The sequence below is a fragment of the Pseudoliparis swirei genome, chromosome 2 (genome assembly GCF_029220125.1).
Source record: "Pseudoliparis swirei isolate HS2019 ecotype Mariana Trench chromosome 2, NWPU_hadal_v1, whole genome shotgun sequence".
Lineage (NCBI taxonomy): Eukaryota > Metazoa > Chordata > Actinopteri > Perciformes > Liparidae > Pseudoliparis > Pseudoliparis swirei.
The window spans coordinates 53,426-76,951 of NC_079389.1; the positions used below are offsets into that span (position 1 = coordinate 53,426).

The 23,526-nt window shown below is 41.7% G+C and overlaps 2 protein-coding genes across 2 annotated transcripts; both read left to right on the forward strand.

Annotated features, from left to right (window-relative positions):
- The first annotated feature begins 8 nt into the window (after nucleotides 1-8).
- Nucleotides 9-1,920, forward strand: gtpbp8 (GTP binding protein 8 (putative)). The gene is made up of 2 exons (XM_056433386.1): nucleotides 9-771; nucleotides 1,755-1,920. The coding sequence occupies exons 1-2, from the start codon at nucleotides 623-625 to the stop codon at nucleotides 1,843-1,845; spliced, it is 240 nt and encodes a 79-aa protein (XP_056289361.1). The 5' UTR covers nucleotides 9-622; the 3' UTR covers nucleotides 1,846-1,920.
- Nucleotides 1,921-9,757: 7,837 nt separating this feature from the next.
- On the forward strand, nucleotides 9,758-21,119 carry slc10a2 (solute carrier family 10 member 2). The gene is made up of 6 exons (XM_056424407.1): nucleotides 9,758-12,505; nucleotides 13,861-13,979; nucleotides 14,107-14,195; nucleotides 14,322-14,497; nucleotides 14,626-14,783; nucleotides 19,811-21,119. The coding sequence occupies exons 1-6, from the start codon at nucleotides 12,093-12,095 to the stop codon at nucleotides 19,996-19,998; spliced, it is 1,143 nt and encodes a 380-aa protein (XP_056280382.1). The 5' UTR covers nucleotides 9,758-12,092; the 3' UTR covers nucleotides 19,999-21,119.
- The last annotated feature ends 2,407 nt before the right edge of the window (nucleotides 21,120-23,526 follow it).

Consider the following 23,526-nt stretch of genomic DNA (forward strand, 5'->3'; position numbering starts at 1 on the left):
CTGCCGTCAATTCTTCATGCTCCCCGGTTATTGAACATTTTGACCATTAGTGAGGCTGTGACGGTCCCACTTTGAACAATGATGAACTCTCCCTGCTGAAAGGCAGAGGGAGCGTGAAGGAATGACCTGAACACTCTTTAAGGTTGAGTATTTCTCTACATTTAGCAAACATTGTCAACCTTCCTGGGTATTGAGGAGCAGCAGCTGTTAGTTGATGTAACCTACTGTGTATGTTTACTGCCACCTTATAGGCATCAGTTTAGATGAAAAACAATATGAGGAATGCTCCTGGAACAACTCCTGTAGCGGAAACCAGATCCCTGACTGGAGCCATTGTTGATCCGTTGTAGCCCCTCCCCCCGCCGGTTAGAGGAGAGCATCCGCAGCCAATGGTGCTGTCCAGTCGAAAAGGGCAAACGGTGTGAATCGCCGTGGTTACCGTGTTAGTTCGTTGAGCCTGTAGTTCTAAACGGGGAAAAATGAGGACGATGGAGCCAGTAGTTTGTGAGATGAACTGTGGACAGACGGACAGACGCACACGAGTCAACCATGTCATCTCCTGGCGGAGGTTCGAGTTACGTCGTGGTGATTATGGGATGCGATGTGACGGACGAGGCTCACGATGCTGCCTGTGATGAATTGTGTGTTGCAGATGGTGCTGACTAAGATCGATAGAGGTGGAACCGGAACGCTGCTGACCAACCTGATGGACATTCAGGACGTCGTCAGGACACAGACCTCAAGCTGCTTCCCCCAGCCGCTCCTGGTCAGGTGAGTCTCACGTCCTCTTTGAGGCTGATGTTAAAAAATAATCGTGTTTCATGAACAAAGATCCATGAATAGGAAAGCGGGAATCCATGTTATAAACAAGTCCATGTACAGTATATATGCTATATAACGCCTGAGTCATCTTCTGCCTCTTTGTTGTAAGCAAACTATCAAAAACCCAGTGTTGCCCTGAACACACACACAGACACACACACTGTTGTGTATTCATATTACTCACCAAGACACACAGTTTGCATCTTTGATGTTTAACAAATGGGTTTGCGTTCATTTCTTTCTCTTCTAAAAACATTTACAAAGATCATTTATTGTCGGTCTTTCCATCCAGGAATGTTTCCGTCCATGATTCCTATCTTTGTATCTTTGTGCCATAATCATAATAATGTCGATTATTCTCTTTAATATCTATTTAATCTAACATCGACAATAATATTGCAATTGCATTATCAGTCAAGAATAGTTGTAAAGCCATCTATATTTTTACATTTACCAAATGGGACTGCTGACTTTGGGGATGTCACCGTTCAAACAGCAGCCGTTGTAAATAACTACTGTGTGCAGATTGCATGAATGCAACAACAACAACAACAATTTTAGAGGTTTTCCAGGCAAAGACAAAAAGTCATATATCACAAAATGCTAAAAAAAGAAACATGTTCTTAATTTTAGTAGAATTGCAACTTGAGAGTCCGATGTGTTCTTTTTGCATCGTAAAACAATCACATCAGAACCAGGAGATCAACCAACGGCTCACCGTGTTGACTAATAACTGAGAATTGTTATCACATTTCATTTAGCTGACAATCGTACACCGTATACACAGCTATGGGGCGCAATGCAGGGCGGGCCGGGATCGAACTGCCGGTCCCCTGAACCTGCCGACCTCTGACCCCCAGTGACCCCACATCGACACCTTATCAACCCGCACGTCTCTCTCTCTCTCTCTCTCTCTCTCTCTGCTCCCTCAGCTCCCTCCACTTCTGGGGCATCTACCTCCTGCGATGCTTCATCGCTCACGTGACGGGCAGCATCAGGTTGACGGACACGTCTCCCAGCTGACCCCGGACACACACACACCCACCCACAATGCAACTGCTCCACAGGCCTTTATTTTCTAATAAAATGTAAAAACACTCCTTTTGTTGTTGTGGCTGGTTGTCATATTACTACTTAATATTACGGATAAGATGACCAGAGCAGGTTTCATCTCCACGGTGTTGGCCCCGTCAACCTCGTCCACACCAAACTGGTAAAGCATTTGTTTAGGACGCTGCTCTGTGCACGCACCATGACGGAAGTGTCTACATCATCTTAGTATGTTTTAGCATTAAGAATTACAATCCATAAATACCACAAATTGAGTCACCAGCCATGTGCTCTCTTTAAAAACACCAGGTTCCTTTCACACATGTGGGTCCGTCTCATGAAATATATACATGAATATCAACACAACAAGTATTTGTTAATCCAATATGCATTAAAAAAAACTGAGAAGAGGTCAAGCATGTGACTTGAGGCGCACAGCATCAAATGCAGTTTGAAACTAGAACGGGCACTCGGTAGAGCGCATACCTTCGCATATCACAAGATTGGGCATTGAATTATGAACATTTTGGCATTAGTTGCATGCCAATTGGATAAAAATTGACCGTGCTATATGGTAAAAAGAAGATTTTAACCTTTTCATGACTGACCCGATCGATCCCAAGATCTAATCAAATGGTCCCCGGATAATAACCAATCATCCCACCAAATTTCATGCGATTCAAAGAAGAGTTTGACCTTTTCATTACAAATTTGTCTCTGAGTGCTTTACAATCTGTACACATAGACATCCCTGCCCCAAAACCTCACATCGGATCAGGAAAAACTCCCAAATAACCCTTCAGGGGGAAAAAAAGGGAAGAAACCTTCAGGAGAGCAACAGAGGAGGATCCCTCTCCAGGATGGACAGGTGCAATAGATGTAATGTATACAGAAGGACAGATTTAGAGTTAAAATACATTCAATGAATGTGACAGAGTGTATGAATAGTTCATAATAGGCATATTCCACGACCCACACCTCGATGATCCATCAGGCAGATAGGATCTATGCCGTCTCATAGGGTCCGATGACCCTATGAGACGTGAAGTCAAAAGAACTCCGGGGAGAAAGCAGAGTTAGTAACGTGTGATTGAGAGATGAAAATTCATCCCTAAGGAGAGAAAAAAGAGGAGATAGGTGCTCAGTGCATCCTAAAACATCCCCCGGCAGCTATAAGCCTATAGCAGCATATCAAGGGACTGGACCTGGTGAACCTGATTCAGCCCTAACTATAAGCTCTGTCGAAGAGGAAAGTCTTAAGTCTTCTCTGAAACGAGGTGACTGTGTCTGCCTCCCGGACTGAAATTGGAAGCTGGTTCCATAAAAGAGGAGCTTGATAACTAAAGGCTCTGGCTCCCATTCTACTTTTTAAGACTCTAGGAACTACAAGTAGTCCCGCATTTAGTGAGCGCAGCTCTCTAGTGGTGCATCACCAATCAAGGCTTTGTACGTTAAGAGAAGAATTTTAAAAGTGATTCTTGATTTTACTGGGAGCCAGTGCAGAGCAGCTAGTGCAGGAGTGATGTGATCTCTTTTCTTAGTTTTAGTGAGAATACGAGCTGCAGCATTCTGGATCAACTGGAGGGACCTAAGAGACTTATTAGAGCAGCCTGATAATAAGGAGTTGCAGTAATCCAGTCTCGAAGTAACGAATGCGTGAACCAATTTGTATGCATCTTTTTGAGACGAGATGTGCCTGATTTTTGAAATATTACATAGATGAAAGAATGCAGTCCTTGAGATTTGCTTTACGTGGGAGTTAAAGGACAAGTCCCGATCAAAGATAACGCCAAGATTCTTTACAGTGGTGTTGGATGCCAGGGCAATGCCGTCTACAGAAACCACATCACCAGATAATTGATCTCTGAGGTGCTCAGGGCCGATTAAAATTACTTCGGTTTTGTCTGAGTTTAACATCAAGAAGTTGCTGGTCATCCATGTTTTTATGTCTTTAAGACATGCTTGAATTTTACCGAGTTGGTTGCTCTCCTCTGGTTTTATCGATAGATATAGTTGAGTATCATCTGCATAACAATGAAAGTTTATGGAGTGTTTCCTGATAATATTGCCCAAAGGAAGCATGTATAAGGTAAATAAAATTGGTCCAAGTACAGAACCTTGTGGAACTCCGTGATTAACGTTGGTGGTTATCGAGGCGTCATCGTTTACAAATACAAATTGAGATCGATCTGATAAATAGGATTTAAACCAAATTAGTGCCGTGCCTGAAATGCCAATCGACTGCTCCAGTCTCTCTAATAGGATGTCATGGTCAATGGTGTCGAATGCAGCACTAAGGTCTAACAAGACCAGGACAGAGAGGAGTCCTTTATCTGCTGCCATTAAGAGGTCATTTGTAATTTTTACCAGTGCTGTCTCGGTGCTGTGGTGTTTTCTAAATCCTGATTGAAATTTCTCAAATAAACTATTATGATGTAGAAAGTCGCACAACTGATTTGCGACCACTTTCTCAAGGATCTTGGAGAGGAAGGGGAGGTTCGAGATCGGTCTGTAGTTAGCCAACACCTCTGGATCCAGAGTGGGCTTCTTCAGGAGAGGTTTAATGACAGCTACTTTGAAGGAATGTGGTACGTGGCCTGTGAGCAGAGACACATTGATTATATCTAATAGAGAGCTGCCAATTAAAGGCAAAATGTCTTTAAGCAGCCTCGTCGGGATGGGGTCCAAGAGACAGGTAGACGTGTTAGAAGTAGAAACCATTGAAGATAATTGGTCACGGTTGATGGGAGAAAAGCCATCCAAATATACACCAGGGCATACAGCGGTTTCCAAGGCCATTCCACTTGAGGACAGATTGGCACTGGTTAAGGGCAAGAGATTATTAATCTTGTCCCTAATAGTTAAAATCTTTTCATTAAAGAAGTTCATAAAGTCATGACCACTGAGGTCTATAGGAATACTCGGCTCCACAGAGCTGTGACTCTCTGTCAGCCTGGCTACAGTGCTAAAGAGAAACCTGGGGTTGTTCTTATTTTTCTCTATTACTGATGAGTAATAGGCTGCTCTGGCATTACGGAGGGCCTTCTTATAAGTTTTAAGACTATCTCGCCAAACTAAGCGAGATTCTTCCAGATTAGTTGAACGCCATATGCTTTCAAGCTTTCGTGACATTTGTTTCAGTTTGCGGGTCTGAGGGTTATACCAGGGAGCAAATCTCCTCTGCCTCACTGTCTTCTTCTTCAGAGGGGCTATCGAGTCCAGTGTCATTCTCAGTGAGCCTGTGGCACTGTCAACAAGATGATCAATCTGGGACGGACTAAAATTAGACCAGGAGTCCTCTGTTATATTGAGACGTGGTATCGAATCAAATGCAGAAGGAATCGCTTCTTTAAATTTAGCTACAGCACTGTCAGTTAGACATCTGGTGTAGAAACTTTTGACTAACGGTGTACACTCCGGTAGTATAAATTCAAAAGTTATGAGGTTGTGGTCTGACAGAAGAGGATTCTGTGGGAAGACCTTCAAATGCTCAATGTCAACGCCATAAGTAAGAACAAGATAAAGCGTGTGGCCAAAGCTGTGAGTGGGTTTCTGTACTCTCTGACAGAAGCCAATCGAGTCCAACAATGAGATGAATGCAGCACCAAGGCAATCATTATCAACATCCACATGGATATTAAAATCTCCTACAATAATAACTATCAGTTTTAAGAACCAAACTTGATATAAATTCTGAGAATTCAGATATAAACTCTGAATATGGACCTGGTGGCCGGTACAGAATCACAAATGGAATTGGCTGTAGTGTTTTCCAGGTTGGATGTGAAAGACTAAGAACAAGGCTTTCAAATGAGTTGTAGTGTAATTTAGGTTTAGGATTTATTAATAGGCTCGAGTCAAAGATGGCTGCTACTCCACCTCCTCGACCGGTGCCTCGAGGAATGTGAGTATTAATATGACTTGGAGGAGTCGATTTATTTAGGCAGACATATTCTTCATGGCTCAGCCAGGTTTCAGTTAGACAACATAAATCAATGTGATTATCTGATATTAAATCATTTAGTAACACAGCTTTAGATGACAGAGATCTAATATTTAGGAGACCACATTTAATAATCCTGTTTTGTTGCACTGCTGAAATAATGGTGTTAACTTGTATAAGGTTATTGTGTACCACTCCTCTTCTGCTTTCTTTTGATAGAATTAATTTAAGTTTAAGTGGCCGTGGGACAGACACAGTCTCTATGGAGCTCTGGGAGGGACTGGGTGAGAGGGGGCGGAGGCCCCGGGGGAGGGATGTGCTATGGGGGACACTGGGTGAGGGGCGTGGGGCTACTCTGTTTCTGCTTTATGACATTAACCCTGCGTTGTCACAGATATGGCTGTCCGTTGATCAACTTGGTCATGTTTGCAGAAATGAGACGCGATCCGTCCAACGTGGGATGGATGCCGTCTCTCCTCATCAGATCAGGCTTTCCCCAGAAAGTCTTCCAGTTGTCTACGTAGCCCACATTATTCGCTGGGCACCACCTCGACAGCCAGCGGTTGAAAGACGACATTCGGCAATACAATTCGTCTGTCTGCAAATTTGGGAGAGGGCCGGGACTAGGTCTAATCAGCCTCAGCTGGTGTGTGTGTGTGTGTGCGTGTGCGTGTGTGTGTGTGTGTGCGCGCGTGCGTGTGTTGAAACTTGGTGGCAGGGAGTAAGAAAGACTGTCCCACATTTACAAAGAAAGAACTACTCTAAACGTGACACTTCTGACCTCTTTTAGCCTCCACTGTCAAATTGACCCGAACATCATCTCTGTAATTTAAACCTGCGGGGGGGGGGGGGGGGGGTTGCAAATACATTATATTTATATACATCTAGTACATTTTTTTCCTGCAACATAACAGGAGGGTTAAGTACGAGAGTTACGCAACTAAAGTCATTTAAAATAGGTCCCAGTGGACTGTATTTGACACTAACAGTAGTCTCCTGGGTGAAAGTCTCTTTGACACGTCCATCCTTCCCTCCGATACACACCGTGTTGCTTTGTGTCCTTGCTCATGATCACAACGGTTGTCTAGGAATTGAAGTGCAGCCTGATATCCTTGATAGTAGAAATAAGAACATAATGCCTGTTAAAGTATTTATCCTTCAGGTTCTTTTAAAACAACATTCATTTAACTGGCCTCCTTTATCATTATTTATTTCTCAGCAAAAGCTGAGATGTTCTATTTCTGTAAAAGATTACCTATGTTGTTTCCCATTGTCGGTGTCTAGATAAGCCACATAAAAAATTATTCCCTGTCTATTATTTTATATTAGAGTTAGAGGATCTTTTTTTGACACAAACATAAAACACAAAATTCTTCATAAATCATCCTTAATTATGTTGTGGCTCACGAATACCAGACAGCTGTTATAAGAAGTCACATCAATGTACTCTTTTTAATGAAGCTGACATTAAGAGGAGACCGTTTTGGACAGTTGTCTTTTGAATTCAGTTGTATTAATCTTGACCAGATTTGGAAAATGAAAAGCTATAGTTTAAAAATAGCTGAAAACTCAAAACTGTTAGTATCTGGTTAAGAGTGGCTGAAGTTGGTTTCTGTTGATGAATAAAACTACTGTTAAAACAACTCCTGAACCCAGTCAAATCATAGCCGCCATTGTAAGCCTAAAAGCATCCATTTTAGAATCCCTAATTCAGGTGAAGACAACAAAATCTAGTTCAAATTGTAAAAGTGCAGAATTGCAGAACATAGCATGAAAAGAGGAACCGACTCATAAAACAGGACGCGGTCCCTGACTAACCTTAAAAAGAACAACTAGTTTGGGCGCAGGCCAACTGACCTTCTGACCCCCCCGCATTGACACGAGTGACACCTGCATACACACTGATCAGGAGTCTTAATGAGGAGATTCAGTCTTTTGCGGTAAATGTATACCCGTGTACGTGTATACTACAGTCATAAACCTTTTATAGAAGCTGGTTGACATGGGGCCAAGGTCACATGCTGGAACTCTCACTGTATCCTCTTTCTTCTGATTTCTCAGCTGGTGGGACAGTTTCTCAAAGGTGTCTTCACTTCCTGGTACCTGAACTACTGATGGACCTATCAGATTAGATTGTTATCTGCAATCAGATCACCTACGATAACGACTTCGCACACTCATTCACACTAAGAGCAGAAATATACTTAAACATTTACTGCGTTCTGAATGACGGACGAGTCAGATGGAGAGAAAAAGATAAAAGCTGATCGGACTGATAAAGGCCTGATAAGACTCCCTCTGAAGGGCCACCACAAGTACTTCACTGATCTTTCCTCACACTGTTTTATACATAGAGAGAGGAAAATACCCTTTATTGTTTAACAATAATATGAATCACCGCACAAAGCTAGATGGATTACTGAACAGGCATCTGCTCAGGGGCCCAAGGTGTCAGAGGTTTGTGTCACTTAAAGAGATACATGCCAACCAGGAAGAGACCCACGATGAACAGAAAGAAACTTAAAGGCTACCTGTAGTCAAAAACAACAACGTGCTACATCCATTAGGCGCATCAAATAAATCATATTTTCCCTGCCGCTATTGTCAACAAGTCACGCATAGCCCGAGGCTTTACATTTCTTTGTCAACATTCCGAGTCCGTGAACGCTTCAGGGCGCAGACATCTTGCCAGTTATTTACTCATGTCAAAGGTCACTATGACGTAGAGTCGTTGAAAGGAATTCAGCCAATCCGGAGCCACTTCTACACGCGTTGCTTCTTGGGATAGATCGGTGGCCTCAAGAATTACACAATCTATATCAGGGGTGCTCAATATGTCGATCGCGGCGACCTGCCAGTCGATCGCGGCGTAGTATTGGTAGATCGCATGACATTAAAAAAAATTGGCCCGCCCCCCTGTCACTTTCTCTATAGCGCCACATTACAGCAGCAGCATGTCATTTCTGTCTCTACGTGTTGCGTTAACAGTCCTCTGCCCGCCGTCTCGGCGCGCGGAGCTCCGACACCGGTTTGCGCGCATCGGGACGGACGGAGCAAAGAAAAGTCACTAGCACCCCGAACATGTCGGCCGAACATTGCATCAATGAAAGACATCTCCAGCGCTGGCTTATGCGCGATGTAGCTATCAAGCTCACGCTTTTGTGTAAAGCAGATTAGGTCTAATGTCACTATATCATCGGACATAAGTTCGTGTTCTTTACAACAAATGCACTCTATGTCTGTTTTTTGTGGCACACATTTCCCACAACTGCACCAAACGTCCGCCGACTTGCGTGCACGGTCCGCACGGTGAAGCATCTGGACCGGCGGTCCTTCGGCATCAACTTCATCAGAATCATCGCTATCATCGCTGTCACAATTCACTAAATGGGGATAGTCTGCTTTTAATGGTTCATACAAGTATCCAGTTGCTGAATCTGACAATCTTTCATCGTCCATATTTCGCCCGTTTTCTATATTATTATCAAGTTCTCAGCATTTGTTTGCGAGCGCTCGACGTTGTTTACATTGGTTTCTGAACACATCCGCTGTGGCTGGCTGTCGATCTATCAACGATGTGACGTCACACCACCTGCGCCATATTCAAGCACCAGTGCAATGAAGCTTGTCGGAGTTGAGGGACTTTGAACAGCCTAAACTACGTATTGTTATTGAATACTGGACCGTCAGTGCATGAATAACCTTTAGAAACACATTATCTTTTGATCTGGCTACACATTCGAGATCACAACAGGTACCCTTTAAAGAGACTCAAAATGTCTACCAAGAGACTCAAAATGTCTACCAAGAAACTCAAAAAGTCTGCCTATTGCTCCTATATGGGAGAGGAGGTGAGGCCTTGTCCCTGCCTGGGTCCATGGACTCATACTCTTCTAGATCATAAAGTGCATTAGGATATAATTATTCGAAACAATCATTACATTAAAGTTGCGTATTGCTTTTGAAAATCTCTATTGGAGGACCGGTTTCAGAAGGTGAAATAAAGGAATTCCCTGAAACTGGAACACAACATCCATGAGACTGCTCATCTTGACACACAAAGGTTACATCTTTGATCAGGACTTGTCCTTTAACTCTCACATGAAGCAAATCTCAAGGACTGCATTGTTTCATCTACGTAACATTTTAAAAAATTGGGCACATCTGGTCTCAAAAAGATGCCGAAACACTGTTTCACGCGTTACTTCTAGACTAGATTACCTCAACTCCTTATTATCAGGCTGCTCTAATAAGTCTCTTAGGTCCCTCCAGTTGATCCAGAACGCTGCAGCTCGTGTTCTCACTAAAACCTATGAATAAGCCTATGTTGCAAATACAAAAATGCAAAATATACTTTGCCCAAATGTCTTAACACGTAAAAGACACAATGTTGGTGGACAAATGATTGCTACAAACGGTTATTATTTTAAAGTGTTCGGCAGTCAAACTGTATGCTGTCTCACTTCAGTGGCAATCTAAAACGTTGTTGAAAAGCGGGAGCATTTACAAAGTCAACATGGAGCCTCAGCTTTATGCACGACTCATCATGACGTTACTTTTCTGACTTTGTTTAGAGTCAATTGTTCTTGTTGCTGCTGTACATTGGCACAGAACAATAACCTAGTGCTGTTTAACATTTTGAATAAAAGTGATTGGATGTTTGAAAAATGCAGATTATCCATATTTAAGTCCTTTTGCGACCGAGAGAAAACCTCAATCAAACCGTACCTGGCACAGTCTCAACAAAAACATACTATGTAACATTTTATAAAGCAATACATTATACAAATGACATTGCTTTTTTGTGTGTCTACTCTATTTTATTGCACAGAAGTCTAAAGAATTTATCCACAAAATGCAATCAATGGCAGGAGAGTGTCTCATGTCTTTCCTGTTCAGACTGCAGCACACGCCGTGGTTTTAAATGTGCAGCAAGTGGCTGGATACTTTTTCTGTTTAATATATAACACATTATGTTCGTGGTGTTACTGGTTGTCTTTTAACTTTACAGTTAGTGTGGTATAGCCCAAAATCACAGATTACAAACTTCCCTCAGAGGGCTTTACAATCTGTACACATACGACATCCCTGAGCTTTAACCTCACATCGGATCAGGAACAACTCCCCAAAAAATAAAAATAAACCTTTCAGGGGGAAAAAGGGTAAGAAACCTTCAGGAGAGCAACAGAAGAGAATCATATCATAAAAAGAAAAGAAAAACTGAAGAAGAGAACAATTCATTTCCTGACGTTTTTATTGTTTCCACACTGGGCATGTGGCTATAAAATATATGTACTTCGACTTGTATCTATTCATGTTTTATTACTTTATAATGTTGTATCAGGGTGGGTTTGTATATAACATCTGAAACATTAATTAATTATTGTCTACAACTCTCGCCCTCTCTCCAAACAAATAAGCAACAACTGGTAAATCAACTGGGCAACATTGCTATTAAGTGTCATCTCAGCCATCTTACACAGATATATTTACAGCGGGGCCCTGATTGACATTATTATGAGAGATATCTCTTGGGAAATGCAGTATTGTTCTATCACCATGTTGCAAACGTTTTTAAATGTTCCTTGTAATTAAATTTTGTCAGGAAGTTGATGAACCTAATATTGTGTTACAATACACTTTGACATTTATTTTGTATTCCATATGTAACTTGGATTTAGATCCATTGAATCTTGGTTTTCATATGACATTTAAGACAATATCACATCATCTTTATTACGTCCCCTATGTGATTTAATGTTTTTTTTCTTCAAGTTAACGGTTAAGGGGGTTGTTTTTATAGGCACTCTACAAAGAATACCTTGTATCTACAGGGTGTGCCTGTCTTTGAGGACAGCAAGCATCCTCCCTGCTTACGCTCATTGTAGCATGATGATGCTGCATAGCAGCGCTGCCCAATAAAGTTTAAAGAGGCTAAAGGGCAGGAACAGTTTGAACCCTGCTGCAATGACATTTCATAATTCAGAATGATTCTCTTTTTATAAGCATGTGCTTCTGAACCCGACCCCATAAAAACATCAAATATTGGTTAATTTTTTATTTATTCTTTCAGCTGATTTTCCCCTCCCAATTGAATTTGGCTGTTGCGGGTCAGGCATAAAGGGCCGTCAGCTGGACGGTTGTTGTCACTGTCGCCATTATCTTTTTGGATATCGGAGGAGGAGAAACTGGAGTACAGTCTCGTGGAATCTAAGAATTACCAGCTCTCATCTAGTCTTCACTTTTCAAATTAGGAGCCACTGCTTCTTCTTCTCCGATGACATTGTCCACAATGTCCACATTCATGGCCACGGCCGCGGTCTCCAATAGCTGCGAGCCTTTTTCCACCGTGTGTTCGGGCACAAACTGCCTCGTTCCTTCCAGTAACTTCAATGACATGCTGAGCTTGGTGTTGAGCATAGTGCTCACGGTGATGCTCGCCATGGTCATGTTCTCCATGGGCTGCACCGTGGATGCCCAAAAGCTTTGGGGCCACATCAGAAGACCTTGGGGCATCGTCATCGGCTTCCTGTGCCAGTTCGGCATCATGCCTTTCACAGCCTTCGCCTTATCGCTGGCCTTCGGCGTGCTGCCTTTGCAAGCTGTCGTCATCATCATCATGGGCTGCTGTCCCGGAGGCTCCGGCTCCAACATTATCTGCTACTGGCTGGATGGAGACATGGACTTAAGGTAAGAAGCCAGCTGGGCTCATTCGATGGTGATAGTGGGTTGTTTGGATGACTGATCGCTGTCCACCTGAACACAGGGTGTTTTTGTTTTTTCATAATGGGCTAACAGCCTGGCAAGAAAAAGATATTCTTGATCTGTTTGAAAATAATACTTTCCATCACAACACAAGGATGTTACCGTGTTTCTAGAGAGGAGTCTTTCTCCCACTATATGGCAGCGTGAAGCGGACAACATTTCATTACTTCTAGCTGTCGCTTTTATCCAAAGATACTTACAATCAAGTTACATTCATACACCGTAGACACAGGGGCCAACTCAGGGTTGAGTGTCTTGCTCAAGGACACATCGACTAGGGCGGGGTTGAACCACCAACCCCGTGATTGAAAAACAGCCCTGCTAACCACTGACCCACAACCAATGTAATACAAGAGTTTTTAATGATCACAAGTTGAAATAATTCCATTACTATTGCGGTTGTAACACAATATAGATACATGTGTGCATATGAGATACTGTGTTGATTCTCACACAACTATATTGATTAATAACGTGCAAAGATTCGTGCAGACGGGGGCTCAGACTGCACACAAAGTAGTGGCAATGTGTTTGATGTTACAGGGACTGTGATACATTCAAATGCAGATCCCAAAGTTCACATCAAAAAGTTGTAATGCATATGGTGTTGTGTTCTTTATACTATGACAGTTTTCCTAAAATTGGATTTTAAAGAAATCACCATTCATCACCTTGCTTACAGTACCTCACTTTATTGAATTGTAACCCCCCTGTGTCTGTTAGAATTCAGTATTAGCCACGTGTTTACTGCCACTGGGCGACTGGTGCATTACAACGTGACGCCAAGGACTCTGACACGGAGGACATGTTGCCTCTACCATGTCCTATTATTGTATAGGTATGACTTTATGCAATACATTAAGATAACAACATGGGTTAGAGATGAGATAACAAGGTAGGTTAGTGATAAGTTAACAACATGGGTTAGAGATAAGTTAACAACATGGGTTAGAGATAAGTTAACAACATGGGTTAGTGATAAGTTAACAACATGGGTTAGAGATAAGTTAACAACATGTGTTAGTGATAAGTTAACAACATGTGTTAGTGATAAGTAAACAACATGGGTTAGTGATAAGTTAACAACATGGGTTAGAGATAAGTTAACAACATGGGTTAGTGATAAGTAAACAACATGGATTAGTGATAACATAGCAATATGGGTTACTGATAAAAAGGCTGTCAAACAGTTACATATTTAATTTAACTATTACAGGCCAATTTCATATTAGTAGGACATACTCTTCTTGATAAATAGTGTAAATATTCTTTCTCCTCAGTGTCAGCATGACTGCTTGTTCCTCTATCCTGGCCCTGGGGATGATGCCTCTATGCCTGCTCATTTATACCTCTGCATGGACCTCTACCGGCACCATCCAGATCCCATATGACAGTATCGGTAAATATGCAACTCATGGTTGATTCATACACATACATATATATATATAACAACCTAAGGACCTTATATTTACAGGTGTATTATAACCCTATATGTATGTGATGGTATGAATTCTGTGTATACTCAGGTATCACTCTGGTGGCCCTTCTTATCCCAATTGGTTTGGGAATATATGTTAAACGCAGGTGGCCCCACTGGGCAAAAAAGATCCTCAAGGTAGGATTATATATAAAAGTTTTAAGTGAGTGACATAGAAATGATCAAGGTATGTGTTGTGACCATTACATTCATGGCTCTATTTAATTAAAATCCCTTTAATGTCTGTATATCTGCTGTGCACAGGTAGGATCCATTGGCGGATTTGCTCTTATTCTCATCATAGCTGTGGTTGGAGGAATTCTGTACCAGTCCTCCTGGAACATTGCACCCTCTCTATGGATTATTGGAACCATCTACCCCTTTATTGGTTTTGGCCTGGGGTTTCTCTTGGCCCGCTTCACAGGTCAACCCTGGAACAGGTAGGGTGGCAGCATAGTTTATATATAGCATAACTTAATTCAGCTTAATAAATCATACAACCATTCCATTACTGTATCAACAAACATATAAACTAATGAAATGACTTATCATCCCCTGTTTGGTTCAGATGTCGAACCATAGCATTGGAGACAGGTTTCCAGAACTCCCAGCTGTGCAGCACTATTGTCCAGCTGTCCTTCAGCCCTGCTGAGTTGGAGGTCATGTTTGCGTTCCCCCTCATCTACAGCATCTTCCAGCTGGTGGTGGCAGTCATGTCTGTGGGAGGTGAGTGTTATGCAGGCAGTGGTGTATAAAGTACCCAAAAGCAATACCTGAGTAAGAGTAAAGATACCTTACTGGAAAATTGCATTGTCTGTGATCCGTCCAGGACCAACAATGTTCAACATAAAATAATGTACACAAGTATACTTTTACATCTACTATGAACTTATCATCATAATTCTCAGAAAAGCAATATGACACCATGAAGGAGTTGTAACAGTGCGTTTATAATAAATATGCTCATTCCGACTAGAGGATGTAGAGGAAGAATGCATAATATTGTGTTGAGCAAAATATATCAACTTAATGCAATGATTATAGCTAAGATCACTCAAATCAACGCAATCTCACAACTGTCAACACTAACTCTGTCAGCTCACTAACCCGTCTGTCTACTATACTTATGTCTCATTTCATTTAAGGTAGCTAGTGGACGTTAGCCAAACGTACACCATGTATAGATACATTAGACCATTGATTCTTAACCTGGGTTCGATCGAACCTCTGGGGTTCTGCGAGTCACTCTCAGGGTTCGGCAGGGTAGACACACAGAGCAGTGTTTCCCCTACCGTTAGAACAAGGTGGCGGCCCGCCCCCTGACATCTCCCCTGCCCCCCTGAAATATTCACCATAGCGACAGATAACAGAAGTAATTCAAGGTTCCCTGTTCTTTTATTAAACTAAACGGCCGTATGTTATTGATCGTATCTACACAGCGGCATGTCATTTCTGTCGCACTGGGTCTCGTTCACGCGGCGGAGCTCCGCCCCCATGCGCACAGACACGTGCGTGCACACAGGTGAGCAGGCTCCCACCAGCCTGCAGAGAGCGGCCAACGTGAAAAGCAAACTGATATATCTGCGTTTTTTAAAACTCTTCCAAGGTGGTGAAGATGGACGAGTAGTCTCGGAGTAGCTCTCCTGCTCCGGGTTCAGGAAATGCTGTTTTATTTATTTATTTCGAGACCTTTATTGAGAACTTCACATATTACAAAGTATACAGACTTAAAATTTAAAAGGTTATGTTTTGATCGCCGTGTATTTATTTACTTATTTAATTATTTCTTTATTTATTTGTATGCGTGTTCCTCGCATAACAAAAACAGTTTTAAACCGAATCGCATGAAATTTGGTGGGATGATTGGTTATTATCCGGGGACCATTTCATTAGATTTTGGGATCAATCTGGTCAAAGGTCAAGGTCATGGAAAGGTCAACATATTCTTTTTACCATAGCACGGTCAATTTTTATCCAATTGGCATGCAACTAATGCCAACATGTTCATAATTCAATGCCCAATCTTGTAATATGCGAAGGTATGCGCTCTACCGAGTGCCCATTATAGTTGAACTTGTTTTGTTTAGTTTTTCACAGGTTATACTTTTTATTGTTATCTTCAAAAGATATTCAGTGAAAAACAGGTTAATAACACAATAAGCTAAATGTTGCACATATAGAACTGTATCTGTATTATAATAAAGTGTTTGATAACTTGTATTGGTTTTTTGTCTGATGGAGCAAGCTGGTTTAATTGAAAGTTCAATTCAGTTTATTTATGTAGCCCATTTTCACAAATTACAAATTTGTCTCAGAGTGCTTCACATCGGATCAGGAAAAACTCCCAAACAACCCTTCATGAAAGTGACAGCTATATATATTTATAACATTATAAGTACCTTAACCACACCAACTAGCTAATCTGTTTGGCTGCACCTATTTTGACAAGCTCAATAAGTTTACCACATTTTGAGTTTTGCGTTATGTGATCGCTATATTGACAATTAATCAGATTTTTCTTGCATACGATTAGTTAAATAATTCTTATACTATATTTAATTGTAGAGCGTCTTTAAATGTTAACTTTTCCAACTATTTTTTTCGGTTGGCAAAAGCACCAACTATAGGAGTTGGTATCGGTCAGTGGGTCGGTCCCCGCTCCCTGAAGCTGTAAACCAGGGGAAACACTGACAGTACAGCTCGGTTCACGCTAGCAATGTCGGGCCTTTTTTGTCGGTCTTCAAAAAATTGGCTGGCAACATTTTGGGCAACTTACCCTTTTTCTTCGCCATGTTATGCTGCGTTCACACCAAAAGCTTTGTGAAGTCAATGCACAGACGTAAATGGAATGATAGAACGAAGGAAAACATTCGCCTGGCACTGAGTTGCGAAAGCCAATCAGCTACGTTAGCTGTGTTTTGAAGAAATCATATTTTATTATTACAATTATTAGGGGTTTTCGGCTAATGCACCGACGAAGCTTGCAGGGTTCAGTACCTCCAATAAGGTTAAGAACCACGGCATTAGAAGATCAGACACATGTCGTCGTTACAATTATTAATTGTATTTTTTTGGATTTTGTAGCGAGTATCGAAGGTTTATGGGAAATGTATCGGAATAAAAGTATCAGTTTTCTTTGCAAAATGTAGTGAAGTGAAAGTCAAAGGAAATATAAATAGTAAAGTAAAGTACAGATACACCACTGTATGCTGGCAGATATTTAATGTATTTATAAATTTTGGAACCTACAGTTCTGGAGACAATGTGCGATATTTCTGTTGTTCTGGTGTCGGCAGCAGATATCTGGGCCATGATTTCCTTTTCCAAGCTTTGCTTATTGTTTACAGTTGGATTAGCAAATTGAGAAATGCAAAACTTGAATTAGAGTTTAGAGATTATGAGTTTTAAGAGAAGCCAGCTTATTTTTTAAGCTTATTTTTAACCAATACATATACAACTAGAATGGGCACTCGGTAGAGCGCATACCTTCGCATATCACAAGATTGGGCATTGAATTATTAACATTTTGGCATTAGTTGCATGCCAATTGGACAAAAATTTATCGTGCTATGGTAAAAAAAGAGTTTGACCTTTCCATGACCTTGACCTTTGACCCGATTGATCCCAAAATCTAATCAAATGGTCCCCAGATAATAACCAATCATCCCACCAAATTTCATGCGATTCAAGAACATTTTGACCTGTTCATGACCTGTGACCCGATCGATCCCAAAATCTAATCAACTGGTCCCCGGATAATAAACAATCATCCCACCAAATTGCATGCGATTCGGTTCAATACTTTTTGAGTTCTGCGAAAGATTTTGACCTGTTCATGACCTTTGACCTTGACCTTTGACCCGATCGATCCCAAAATCTCATCAACTGGTCCCCGGATAATAAACAATCATCCCACCAAATTTCATGCGATTCGGTTCAATACTTTGAGTTTTGCGAATAACACGCATACAAATAAATAAATAAATACACGGCGATCAAAACATAACCTTCCGGCATTTTCAATGCGAAGGTAATAAATCATCATCAGATGATTGCTAGTGGGTTTCCAGATTATCATCCATTAAAACATATCTCTAAATTACAAATTACAAATTTGCCTCAGATGGCTTTACAATCTATACACATAGACATCCCTGTCCCAGGACCTCACATCGGATCAGGAAAAACTCCCAAGACATAACTGTTACAATGAGAACTGGATTTCCCTAGATGTCCAGAAAAAAGGCATATGTCCTCCTATCTCCACAGTAACAACCTTCTTGACCCTCACCAGTCTGGATTCAAGGCCGGCCACTCAACAGAGACTGCCCTCCTTGCTGTCTCTGAGCAGCTTCACACTGCTAGAGCAGCCGCTCTCTCCCCTGTCCTTATCCTTCTAGACCTTTCTGCAGCATTTGACACCGTGAACCACCAGATCCTTATCTCTTCTCTTCAGGAACTGGGGATCTCAGGCACTGCACTCGCGCTTTTCTCTTCCTACCTTAACGACCGCACTTACCGGGTAACTTGGAGAGGATCTGTGTCTGATCCTTGTCCTCTCACTACAGGGGTTCCTCAAGGCTCCGTCCTGGGTCCCCTGCTCTTCTCTCTGTACACAAATTCTCTCGGCTCTGTCATTCGTTCGCATGGCTTCTTCTACCATAGCTATGCTGATGACACCCAACTGATCTTCTCGTTTCCACCGGCCGAAACACGGGTGGCGGCGCGAATCTCTGCCTGTCTGACCGACATCTCTCAGTGGATGTCTGCTCACCACCTGAAGATCAACCCTGACAAGACTGAGCTACTAGGGAAAGGCTCCCCCACCCATGACCTGACTACCACCTTCAACAGCTCTGTGTTGGCCCCTACCCTGACTGCCAGGAACCTCGGGGTGACACCAGACAGTCAACTCTCCCTGACGGCCAACATCGCTGCGACGACGCGTTCCTGTAGGTACATGCTGCACAACATCAGGAGAATATGGCCTCTTCTTACTCAGAAGGCGGCACAGGTTCTGGTCCAGGCTCTGGTCATTTCACGCCTCGACTACTGCAACTCCCTCCTGGCTGGTCTACCTGCTAAGGCCATCCGACCTATGCAGCTCATCCAGAATGCAGCAGCTCGACTGGTCTTCAGCCTCCCGAAATTCACCCACACCACTCCGCTCCTTCGATCTCTTCACTGGTTACCGGTGGCTGCCCGCATCCGCTTAAAAACACTGGTTCTGGCATACCGTGCTCTAAACGGATCGGGCCCCGTCTACATCCGGGATATGGTCACACCGTACACCCCGGCACGTTCGCTCCGCTCGGCAACAGCCAATCGTCTTGTGCCTCCTGCACCTCGAGCTAATCACTCGAAATCCAGACTGTTTGCTGTCCTGGCTCCTCAGTGGTGGAATGAGCTCCCCACTGACATCAGGACAGCAGAAAGTCTCTACATCTTCCGCCTGAGACTGAAAACACATCTTTTCCGACTATATCTGGATTAAAACACAGATTTGCACTTCAGTGGCACTGGGATGGCACTTATTGTGGTGCTTTTGTGGTTCGACTGAGTTGAGGAAGTGTTGCTTCCTGTGTTCTTGTTGTTCTTGGTTTATACTCTAGGTTGAAATGCACTTATTGGAAGTCGCTTTGGATAAAAGCGTCTGCTAAATGACATGTAATGTAATGTAATGTAATTCGGTCCAAAAAAATACATATCAAGATGACTGATCACATTTCTGAATAATTTGTTCTCCTTTCCAGCCTACCAGGTTTATAAAAGGTCATGGGGCCGTGGCTCAGGTGATGCAGGCATGGAGGCTCCGTCCCTGGAAGCTGGTGACGGTGAATCAGAAACAAAGAAGGGACACGGTGTGGAGAACAGCCACTTCGAGTTTGCCGACAATGCCAACGAGAAGTGTAGGGAGGACAGAAAGATCACTCAGCTGTGAGATGTGAGAATGAAAATTACAGACTTTCAGAATGAACATCCACGGCCCTGGCACCACCGCAGAGCCATAAGTCCACAGTGTGAACACACACTGCACTCTGCAGGCCGGAGGTGTGCACTACACGTCCTGTTCCAATCTACTTTTAGAAACTTTAGACCAAATGTCCTCCCAAGTATTACCAACAATTAAATAACTGGCAAACCGTGTTATATTATGTTGAAGGCCCTCCTTTTTCTTAATTTATTAATATATAATTTGAATAGACTTTCACACTGAGAAAGCCTTTACAGCAATCAACATATTTCCTGATTACTTCTAAATAGGTCTTATAAATAATTCTGACTAAATACGTAATGCTGTTTATGTGGATTACCACATGTCCATAAGTAGATATGTAGTTTATGCTGAACGGTGGAATACACAAAACCAATATATCATGTGTATTCACATTCAACATGTATCTGATGAGACACAGAGACACAATGCTCTCACGTTTTTCAAAGAGGTTCATGTATTCTCTGTTATCCTTATTCTCTATTATGATGTAGCAGGTGACATCAGGGCTTTCCACAGACTTGGGCCCTGATACAAACTTTGTGTTATGTGTTCGTTGCTCTTTCAGTTCCTCGCAGTTCGTCTACGCTTCACTTATGAAGCACAGCTCGTTCTTGGCATTTTTATAAATATGTAACCCTATGTATTGTTTTGCACATCTATTTATGAAACATATTCACAGCTAATGTATTTGTCCTCTGTAATGTGCAAATGTAAAAAAAATCTGAATTTTGTGAAAGTACATTACGAAACATTGCATCAGAGATTTTGGGGTGTGGTGATGGATAACAAAATCATATTGTACATTTTAAAACAGAGGCTTTTTATTTTTTTGACGAACCAAAGTATGTGTTAGATTACAAGGCAACACATATGAGCACTACAAAGGTCCAGAGCAGAGATAATTATTATAATGCAACAGGACAATTGAAAATAACCCTAAGCCTAATACATTATTAGTAATGTACAAGACACAATTATCACCAGATACTGGTCTTTATACATTTGATTCAGTCCTTATTTTTTGGTGTAAATAAACTGAACAAATAAATAAATAAAAAATGCAACACGTGACAAAGTTCTGTTTGTGTCGGTGCCGTAGAGTACACATAAGACATCCCTGACCTTTGACCTCACATTGGATCAGGATAAAATCCCCAAAAAACAGCCAGGACCGGACCCAGACCCAGCCAAGTCCAATGGACTCCGGGGAGGAAGCAGAGTTAATAATGTGTGATGGAGAGATGTAAATTCATCCATAAGGAGAGAGAGAAGAGGAGAGAGGTGCTCAGTGTATCCTAAATCGTCCCCCAGCAGCCTATCAGCCTATAGCAGCATCTCTAGGTCTGGACCAGGTGAACCTGATTCAGCCCTAACTATAAGACTATCAAGAGGAAAGTCTTATATCTGCAAGTCCACTTACCTTTCAGGAGATGTATATCTCAGTGGTCGCCATGAACTGTGGAATTCTCCACAGAAGGATTAGTTGTATTAATATTGTTCAGTTCATATAAATGTAAATGTTTGAAGAAAGCAGAGCTAGATTTCACGATGGAGCAGGTCATCCATATGGCGGATTCTTCTTTTTCTCATAAGTATTTGTTCTTGCAACAAATAACTGTAATTTACAATCAATCCATCTATTGTTTATATGTTTTGATTCTCCCTGATCCTCTTCTGTTTTTGAGAGTTGTTGGAGGCCCTTTTTTGAACAAATACAAAATAACCCAAAATGAAATACAGCTAATATAATGTTCATTGAGCCAATTATGATTACATTTAGAGTAAAATAGACCATGAAGCTGGGTATATGCTTTCACTGCATTAAAGTTCATTGTAACATTTTAGCCACCTAAAAATATCTTATTCAGCATTTAGTTGTACTTAGCGCCACCCTCTGGTGTCACTTTCATTTGGAAAGGTAATCTAGTTTGAATAGGTTGGCGACGGTCACAATGCTCAAGGCTTAAAAAACGTAGTCCACAAACCAATGTGTTCTGGGTGACTATACGTCCACTTCTTCTACACTCTTTGGTCTCTGGTACACTAATCCCTATGTTCTGCTTACTTTGCGAAACAATAAAATCAGTCTTGTAAAGTTGATACTGTGAAAGATAAATACTGTTGAACACTGTAGGAAGCAGAATAAAGATATGCAGTACATGTATCATGAGAGAATGTTTAGAAGTTGTAACTTGTATTCACTGAGAATCAACTCATCACATTTGAGTCATGTGTAAGTGTTTTTGTATAAACTGTAGAAAATTGTTCTCACTCTGAGCAAAACATGTGCAATTTTCTTGAATGGATGATAAATCTGTTATGGACAACAAACTAATTGTTCAGGGTTTTGAAAAAAATTACTCTTTTTCAGGAACTGAGCCAAAGTGAGAGATTAAAACTGTTATATTTGTTAACTTGTCCTTTATATTGTGTGTGTTAAAATGATAGAAATGATCATTATGAGAATATAAAGGTTTTTTTATACAGATATGAGAATATTTGAATTTGTCTGACCCTGATGGAATCTGAAAAACTGCTTTACAAAGATTGTTTTGTCTTGTCCCGTAAAAATGTAATAAAATGTTAATACATGTACAAGGTCTGAAACGTATTGTTTCTCCACCATAAACTGATCACATCCAAAGTCCACGCTGTGACAGCAAAAGCAGCCGCACATTCAAACTGGTACTTAGAGAGCTGTCATGTGACCATGAACGTGCCCAGCTGACATCAGCTTCAATTCTCCAGGGCTTCACATACTTGCTCCTCCTCTTGATGAGTGCACTGGTGCTGCCTTCACTGACTGATGGAAATAATGGTAATTCTCACGCTTCCTCGTGACCATGACTGCAAACAAAACTTGTATCTCCCGATTTGCATAATTCTATGAAAGTAAACATGAGCATGTATTTTATTGCTTTAAAGCCCCACTATGTAGTTTTTGTACCTTAAAATAACAGCTTGAAAAAAATGGTGCCGCTACAGACTTTTAATATGACGATTTGCGTCTCCACTATTGCCATCGGGGGTCTGTGGGGAAATAACTCCGCTATGTAAGATTCTGGAGCCGCCCGGTACATCCGGCGGATGTACTTCGACCTGCTTTCTGGCAGTGTCATAAAGTGCCACTCCACGCTCGCAGCTCCAGTATAAGGGTAGCTTTTTTATATAGCTTTTTGGTGTTGTCAACAATATTGTATTCGATCACACGTACTCCACATTTGCAGTCCCCCAAAACAAAAGTAAATGACGACACGCGCGCAGTTTAAGAAGAGTCCATATAAACGAATAGAACATATAAAGACATAAGATAGAAAACATATAAAGTCCTTAGCCCGGCCCCTAGAGGAAACTCATCTCCTTGCTTTATCTCCAAGGCTGAGCCCTACAGAGGAGACTCATCTCCTTACCTTATCTCTAAGGCTGAGCCCTACAGAGGAGACTCATCTCCTTACCTTATCTCTAAGGTTG